Source organism: Nothoprocta perdicaria, unplaced genomic scaffold (assembly GCF_003342845.1).
Source record: "Nothoprocta perdicaria isolate Ctin4 unplaced genomic scaffold, notPer1 scaffold_166, whole genome shotgun sequence".
NCBI classification, from domain to species: domain Eukaryota; kingdom Metazoa; phylum Chordata; class Aves; order Tinamiformes; family Tinamidae; genus Nothoprocta; species Nothoprocta perdicaria.
The window spans coordinates 778202-787356 of NW_020454827.1; the positions used below are offsets into that span (position 1 = coordinate 778202).

A 9155-nucleotide genomic window follows, 5' to 3' on the forward strand; every position below is an offset into this window, starting at 1 on the left:
ATTCCCTGACTTTTAGTCCATTTCCACTTACGTGCTTTTGCCCCTAACTTGGGAGAGAAAAAATACGGCTCTAGGAATTCATTCCTGAATTAACTAACCCTTAGTTAATTCCTGAATTAACTAACCCTTGCTATAAACTTTTGGAGACCAAAATTTAGCTAATACTGATATGTCACTTGAAGTGGTTCTTTCTTAGCTGTGAGGTCTGTTATCTGCTCAGAGCAGAAAATGTCTGATTCAATATGATTACTTGCAGACAAATCTACACTCCTCATTCTGTATTATCTTTTCTTTGAAATAATTACAGATGAAAGACTTTAATGTTTTTGCTCCAATACCATTTTGGCAAGTCTTATTATGCTGTCAGGTTTAATACTCATGACACTGTCTTCCCCCTTACTACCTTCTTGACCTGAATTTTGTTGTAATTATTTTCGATTGTTGCTGCAAATTTTCTGGTATTTTAATAACGGACCGAGGTGCCCTGGATGTCACGTACCCTGTAAAAATGTATAATCTCATACAGTAATTATCCTTAATTGAACATATGTATTTTAGCATTGTTCCATGTTCACCTTCTAATCCTAAACTGGCTACACCTCTGTGTATCACAGAACGACAGTAAATCTCAATACAAAGCAATTTTTGATTGGAGTGTTATACTATTAATACGCACGAGAACAACATAGCTGCACTTCGCTATAGGAAGAGAAGTCTTTAGATTTATTTTCAGTGTCTTGCATATCTCATTTATCTGGATTCTTGTGTAATTTTTATCTTCTCCTATTTTCAATGTTAGTGCCTTGCAGAATGTCACAAAGGAGCGTGGAATTATTATTACCCGTTCAACATATCCCAGTAGTGGAAAGTGGGCAGGACACTGGCTAGGTGATAATACAGCAGCCTGGGATCAGCTCRCTAAATCTATTATTGGTAAGTAGAAAGAAAAGGCTGTGTAATTTTKTTTTGTTTTGTTTTGTGCAGTAAATTATTCTTGATTTATTTGCTTTTAACAGTCATGTGCGTTTACCTGAAATTACTCARTTAAGCAGTCAGAATTCACAGTCAGTTCCTTTTTGACCTTTTCAGTGTCTATTACAAAACTCTCTGCAATTTCTAGAGTAATTGGGTTTGGATATATCCTGCAGTGAGTTTTCTGTTTGCTGCTGTATTCAACTATTTGCTGTACACGGTCTCCCTCCACGCATTTTTTGCCACATTAGAGTGATCTTGCCCTTTCTTGCCAACATCTGTTTGCTTCTGAAGAACCAGCTCTGCCGTCACTCAATAAGGGAATAAMCTGACATATTGGTGAACCTGGGGAATGTCTGTATTCCAATACTTATTATGTATGCAACCATTAGCTTACCAGAGATAAAAAAAACAGTTGTTATTATTGTATTATTTTTTTCTTTGCAGGTATGATGGAGTTCAGTCTCTTTGGAGTATCTTATGTAAGCTAAAGTCATTACCTTTTATTATATTATCTTTACTCGGTATAAAAATCAAAAGGACTGTGCCCAGTTCTGAGGTTCCCAGTACAAGAGGGACATGGAGCTCCTGGAGCAAGTCCAGTGTAGAGCTATGAAGAAAATGTGGAGACAGGAGCATCTCTCCTRTAAGGAAAGGCTGAGAGAGCTGGACCTGTTTAACCTGGAAAACAGAAGAGAGGAGAAGACTGAGGGGGAATCTTATCAGTATGTACAAATGCCTTAAAGAAGGTTGTCAGGAACAGCCACAAATTGAAACACAGGAAGGTCCATCTAAATTTGAGGAAAAGTTTGCTAACTGTGAGGTTGACAGAGCATTGGAACAGAATTGGAACCCAGAAACACTGTGGCATCTCCTTTTCTGGAGGTATTCAAAACCCACCTGGGTGTGATCCTGTGCAATGACTAGGTGACTCYAGTTGTGTGGAGGGATTTGACTAGATGGTTTCCAGAGGACCCTTTCAACCTCAACTGTTCAGCATGATTCTGTGACGGTATTCCAAATGGATTCTTTTCTACATTTTCAGACAGGAGCAGATATATGTGGCTTCTTTCAAGATGCAGAGTATGAGATGTGTGTTCGCTGGATGCAGCTGGGTGCCTTTTACCCGTTTTCAAGGAATCACAATACGAAAGGAGTAAAGGTGAATCAGGCTTCTGCTAATGCTTGTGCCCCTTGCAGTATACTTGAGCAGAGCAGTCAGGACATTACACCAAGAAGCCAGTCTCTGCCCTCAAATGAACTAAWCTAGAACACTTTTATGGCAATGTACTTTAAAGCGGCAAAACTGACCTTAATGTTCTCATACCTATTTATTCATAATCACACAGCAAATTAGAACATGGAACTGTGGAATGAGATGCTTGGGCAGGTGTCTTAAATGATGGTATTTTGCATATTTTCCCCATGAGACATTGAATTTCTTATTTCTTATTATGCAAGACAGTTCTTTAAAGAAAGTGAAAACAAAAGTATCTAAATGTAGAACTGTGTTGGCTAAGGACTGTAATGCAGAAATCCACACAACAAGATAACTGTAAAGATGAAAATAGCTGAAACATCATTATAATATAATTAAAGCTTAAAGTCCGGCAGAGTACAGACTTTACACAGGTCTTTATAGCAGTAATTCAATCCATAATCTAATGGATTTAAGTCTCCTTTTGAAAAACAGTGTGCTTTGTCTTGTTGCAGCACACTTTCTGGTAGGCCTTTTAGAAGTTAAAAACAACAACAAAACAGACAAACAAACAAAAACAGATTCCAGGTTATCATATTGCTTCCAGTCTTACCCAAATTGCCAAGATGTTCAATATATTCATATATTTTCAAAATATTCAATACATTCAGTAAAGGCTGAAAGTGCTCTGACAAAAATTTTAAGTCTTCATTCTCTTTTTAAAAGTCCTGAGTGCTGTCTTGCAGAAAAGAGGGATAAAATATCTTAAACAGCGGCACRTCTCTCACAGTCAGTCGAGTTTGCACTGAATACTTTTAAGTATTCTCTCTAGTTTGTTTTCTTCTCTTTTCAATCTTCTGGTTTCCCTGCTTGTGGCTGGCAGTGACACCTACTGTTTTTACTACCACTTYACTCTTAAAGGATAAGTGAAAAACAGTGCTCTAAATGACAGGAAGATAAGGAGTTTGAAAAAGTTCAAATAAATTTCCTCTGCTATGCATTGCTATTTTGGTTTCGATGCACATTTGAGAGTTACTACTATTATAGATTATATGAATTTATAATTCATAAACAGCATGCTATAAACAACAGCAAAATCTTTAAGCCATTTTATTTCTCATTGCTTCAAAACAAAATAATCCAATTTGAATAACGGCCTTCTCTTCTTTTCTTTTTAGAGGCAAGATCCTGTTGCCTGGAATTCAACGTTTGAAGACATTTCCAGAAACGTACTGAACATAAGATACACCCTGCTACCATACCTCTACACATTAATGTATGAAGCCCACGCTCATGGAAGCACTGTGGTCCGCCCTCTACTCCATGAGTAAGYGTGACTCATTTTTCTCCATTAATCATGAATTTCCAGTCATAAAAATTAATACTTTCCTTCAGCAATTACAGCATTTTTTTCTTTTAAAATTTGCATGAGACTGAAAATATAAGGTGCCAATACCAAGCCATGCTTCGTCAGCACTAATTCTCTGTTTCATAGTATGCAAATATTTCACAGCTTGAAAAATATGCTTATCTAGCATTTAGTGTGTATATATTAAGTCATACAGACATATGTAAAATCAAAGGGCAAATGTAGCAAAACAACTGGATCAGATTCTAAGCARAAAAATAGAAAAAGAGGGAGGCCTTTTCTTGTATCCATCTGGTCCAAAAACACAGTATGTGCAGAAGTTTAACTTTTAACATTAATGATGAAGTCTAATAACTAAATGTTTTTCCCACACTAACAAGCATTGAACTGTTTTCATGTATTGACTTGCTTATGTCAAAGCACCCAAGAAAGAAATGTTACAAATTAGATAGTGGTTCCCAGTCTGTCCAATATTTAATTTTGCTATTACTAATGCCTASCAAAACTGATCTTTTGAGTATGATAACCTAAGCTTACTAGTAGTAGCATAAAATTGATATAAAATTGAGGAAATAGTAAATTCAACTACTGACAAAAAAACAAACAAACAAAAAAAACTACTGACAAAAAAAAAAAAAAAAAAAAAAANTAGGGAAACATTTTGTAATACCAATAGTTGTTTTGTTACCTTGCAGGTTTGTGGAAGACAGAACAACCTGGGAAATATATAGACAGTTTCTGTGGGGACCTGCACTGCTGATCAGCCCTGTATTGGAACCAGTAGGTCTTTCTTAAATACTGAAGTATTTATGTATTTGGAAGTGTTAAAAGTCACTTTATCTAGAATTCACATTTTGCGTTAGCAAACATAAACCAAAAATGTTTACTTTCAGAGAGCTGTGACAGTGGATGCTTACATACCGAATGCCCGTTGGTATGACTACTACACTGTAAGTAAGCTTAAAAACTGTCTTGTGTGTTCTTACCACGGCTGTTTAGACAACAGCATGGTGTGCTGAGAACGGTGGAGAACCAGCTATCATATCCAGTTCTTATCGATGTAGCAATCACAATTTCTTGGCTGATTTCTTAGGAAAAACATCAGTTCCTTTTAATGTAATACTTTTATCATGACCCCAGCAATAGTAAATTAAAATGCGGAATAAAGCCTTTATTCTAAAGGCAACAATCTTAATATTTATATATACAAACAATTATAGCTTTCATTCTTAAAAAAAGTGTAAATCAAGAGTGACTCAACAAGAACACTAATTTTTGGTTTTGTTTACTTCTGCATTTATAGGATGAATTGCTTGGTTTTAGGGGACAATTCAGAAATTTATCAGCTCCTTTGGAACATATCAACCTCCACATTCGGGGTGGTTACATCCTTGCTACACAAAGCCCYGCTAATACTACCTTCTACAGGTATAATAAGATTAATAATTATGTTTTAAATTAATTTCAGTTTATTTTCTGTTTTTAAAAGCAMATATGTAATTAAAGCTCTGGAAATTAAATTGCACATTAATTATGTGCTGGAAGCTTTTTTCTGGATTCGTTGGTTCAACCTGGGAAAAGTAGAATTTTCTGGCTTAATGTGCACAAAGACACAAAATATAAATTTATATAAATATGAGCAGCATKTGATAGCATGTGTGATAGCACAGTAGCCTCATGGCTGTGCTTAGGTTTTTGCTTCCTTTAAATTTATACTATGTATTTAAGAAAACTAGCATCTATGATCAATTAAGCTGCATGGAATACCTATAATGTAAATTAGAACAAACAAGAAACAAATTATTCTGTTTTTCATAGCCGAAAAAATCCACTGCAACTTATTGTTGCTTTGAATGATAGTCAACTTGCACAAGGTCAGCTTTATTGGGATGATGGGGTTCGCATTGGTGAGTACAATGTTTCTTGTTTTCATAATAAACCAAACTAATTCCAAGTTTTCAGTGCATAACTGTTGTCTCTCTTGAGTTCTAGTTCTGTGAATTGCTAATGGGAAAAATAATATTTTTTCAGACATTTGTACAATGAGYATGCAACAAGGCATAGGAAACATTTTTTAAGGGGTAGACCAGAAAAAAATAATAAAATTATATTTATTCTGATTTACAGCCCATAATTTTATTTAAAGAATTCGTATTTTTTTAAATAAATTGTGTCCTATACCAAGGACAAGATACATAGCAAGGATGTTTTCTCATACCTAAGGGAAGTATAACCACAGATTGTCAGAAGCTTTAATTAATTTCCTCAGTTCTAATAAATCTAAATTATCTTCGGATAAGAGATCTTTAGAAGYTTCCTATCTTTTGTATTAATGTATTATCCTTGCAATATTATTCTTGATAATATGATTATCCTTGTATAAACTATCACCTGAGATTTCTACAAGAAACACACAAAATTGTTGTTTAGCATAATGATGTGCTGGGAAGTCTGCAGGATGCTATCGGTCTATTTGGAGGTGCTTCACCCACATAATCACCTGGTTTCACTGGAATCTAGATATTATGACTATGTTCATGGTAGGTTAACGACAAAAGAAATTAGCATTGATCATAAAGGAGCACTTCCATGGGATTTCTGTGCTCTGTTTTCTAAGCAGCAGAAAGACACCTCAGATTCCTCTGGTAATTTGAGTTCTTTTGCTACTTATAAAATGAGCTGACAAAATATACAACAGTGATATTAAAGAAACATCAGTATATATCATGATAATGTGTTTTGGGACAATGAATAGTTTTAGATTCCGCAAAATCACTTCTTTAGAGGAAAATATTTTTCTCTTGCTCAAATGAGTATCCTTAATCTTCCTAATGCTGTTTGTTTGCCTTTGTTTGCATTTTTTCTCTATTTTTTTTCTATTTTTACCTCATTTAAATAGTATAAGGTCCAACAAGAATGCATTTTATGCCAAAAAGTATGTTTTCTGAAAAATATTTGAATTYGGTTTTCCATTTACACAGATAGACATACCATATGTATGTGTATAGTATGTGAATCATAGATTCCTCAAGGTTGGAAGGGACCTTTAGAGATGTAGTCCAGCCCACCTGCACACCTAAAGCACGTGGCACAGGATTGTGTCCAAACGGGTTTTGRAAACCTCCAGAGAAGGAGACTCCACAACCTCTCCGGGCAGCCTCTTCCAGGGCTCTGGCACCCTCACTGTCAAGAATTTTTTTCTTAAGGTCCTGTGGAGCTTTTGGTGCTTCAGTTTGTGGCCGTTTCCTCCAGTGCTATCGGTGGCCACCACTGAAAGGAGGCCGGCCCCATCCTCCTCACTGCCTCCCTTGAAGTATTTATATATGTTGATTAGATCCCCTCTCAGCCTTCTAATAATAATAATTGTGTGAAACATCTTTTTTTTTAATATTAAGGAGCACATTTTAATTTACTCTATTTTTTAACAGATGCATATGAAGGTGGTATATATCTGCTAACATCATTTAGTGCTAATCAGGTATGTAATACTATTATTATGTTACAGTTTTTGCTTACTTTGTAACATAATTATACCCATTATGTTACAGTTTTTGCTTACTTTGAGTGACTATTGTTATATATTTAACCAAGATATTTTACTTTGGATTTTTTTTTGTTGTTGTTGTTTTGTTATTTAGAGAGTCCACCACAACATTAATTCTCTGTGATAGAACAGTACTTATTTAGTATCATGAAGACATGGTTGTTTCAAAAAAAATATTTGGCACTACAATAAAATTAGCCTACGTATACTAGAAGGTGAAACTCATTTTGCATGAATCATATCAGTATAAATCAGGACGACTTCAYTCAGTTTCAATGAGGTCCTCTCTCAAGTGTCCATATGCATGTACTCAGTGCCTGGTTCAGYCTGACACCTGTAAGGCAGGTATTAGTTCATATTCCTGGATATAGGATTCCAGTGGAATACTAGGTTGTWGCTTAACACTAGACTGACTCACTTTTTCTGTCTATATTAAAGAACTGAGAAGCAGCGTATTTGGCCAGGAGCTAAAACYATTAATATTATATAAATAACAAATTTTTAAAAGATTATGACAGGTATCTATTTTAGCTTATTTATGCATGGGGTGATATTATGATTGTCGATATAATTTTGAATGTGCATGTTTATTTCATAAATGATTTTTATAAAATGAAAACATGCACCGATTCAAAATCAAGTAAGTACAAATACAACGGTATTTTGCTAGTTGCAGTGAGAGTCACTTTTGAACACAATCTACTAGTGTCTACTAGTGTTAATAAATTTTAGATTATCAGTTCATGTATTTTTAAAGCCACAAGATTAAGTGTATGTATCTATGTATGACACAAAATCTACTGCACAAATTAGAAAAAAAAAGATGACCATTTTAAAATTAAAAATATCTGGTCTGGAACATAGCCACAGCCTGAGCAAATAAAGTTCCTTCAAATTTCCAAAGAAAAAGAGCAAACTGTCTTAGCATTCATGCTATTTCTGCAGTGTTTAGAAACTTCAAAACGGTCACATCAGGAAAGCCAAGCCTTGCTGACAGAAAACTAGAATTAAATGCTGGTAAACTTCTTTTCCTTTCAGAATGTCCTAGAGATCAAAGTTCTGCACCAGGGTTATGCTGATCCAAACAACTTAAAATTTACTGAAATTAAAATCTTGGGAGTGACGTCAAATGTTCAGAACGTCACAGTGTCACAGAAAGGGGAAGCTATTGAATCTGCTCATCGTCTGAACTATAACAGTACAACACAGGTGAGTAGATAACACAAGGGGAAATGCTATTTTCACAATTCCTTGTGTGTTCTTAAACATGTAGGAGTCGGAGCTCAACTGTAATATCAYTGGTAAAAATGCAATGCCCTTCAAAACAGCCTCTTACAGAACATCTTACAGAACACAACTGCTGTGGCATTTAGCATTGCCAGTTTTCTCACAGAGTGAGACAACCTAATCTCTTCTCTTTTTGCTGTTTGACCATCTTTTCAACAAAACTCAGAATTTTGTTGTGTCTCCTTTCTTTCTGCCTTACAGTGGGCAAGTCAAAAATAGATAAGCTTTGCCTGCAACCAAAAAGACAAATTAAGAATGCAAGCAAGTATTTCTTTTCCATTTTATTTTGGACGGAGAAAGAAGGAATTAGAACTCATAATTGAATTAAAATGTACGCCAAGTTTTGTTGTTGTTGTTTTTTTAAAAAAAGGAACTTAATCTCTAAAAAGGCCACAAAATAAAATGGAAGGGATCAGAACTCGATATGTGAATTCAAAATCTGACAGTTAAAATAACTTTGTAGTGATGCAAACATCAGGGAAGGAAGAATAAATTATTGTAGGCTGTAATCAGAATCTGCAATCTTCTATACTAACTGTAGAAAAGCAAAGCATCTTCAGAGTAGAGTTAGTCACTGCTTGTTTGTTTGTTTTTCAAAGGTCTTGTTAATTACACTGCTTGAACTCGAATTAGGCAGAGACTATACAGTGGAATGGAGCTAACGTACCTGCAAATATCACTGGTCTGCAAAGAACACTCAAGCAACATGGGGAAAATAACACTGCAAATAACAGCTGGAAACTTTCTCATTTTCAAAAATGGTCTTTCAAATTTCCATACTGTCT

At 35.0% G+C, this 9155-nt stretch overlaps 1 protein-coding gene across 1 annotated transcript in view; it reads left to right on the top strand.

The window, feature by feature from the left end:
- Positions 1-9155, top strand: part of LOC112944324 (maltase-glucoamylase, intestinal-like) — a 55551-nt gene extending 46396 nt beyond the window's left edge. Inside the window, exons 37-47 of the mRNA XM_026035727.1 lie at positions 800-933; positions 1420-1454; positions 2018-2134; positions 3349-3497; positions 4235-4319; positions 4433-4489; positions 4843-4967; positions 5358-5446; positions 6968-7017; positions 8122-8292; positions 8970-9155. Of these exons, the coding sequence (XP_025891512.1) occupies positions 800-933; positions 1420-1454; positions 2018-2134; positions 3349-3497; positions 4235-4319; positions 4433-4489; positions 4843-4967; positions 5358-5446; positions 6968-7017; positions 8122-8292; positions 8970-9032 (1075 nt within the window). The 3' untranslated portion in view covers positions 9033-9155. The remainder of the gene's footprint in view (positions 1-799; positions 934-1419; positions 1455-2017; positions 2135-3348; positions 3498-4234; positions 4320-4432; positions 4490-4842; positions 4968-5357; positions 5447-6967; positions 7018-8121; positions 8293-8969) is intronic.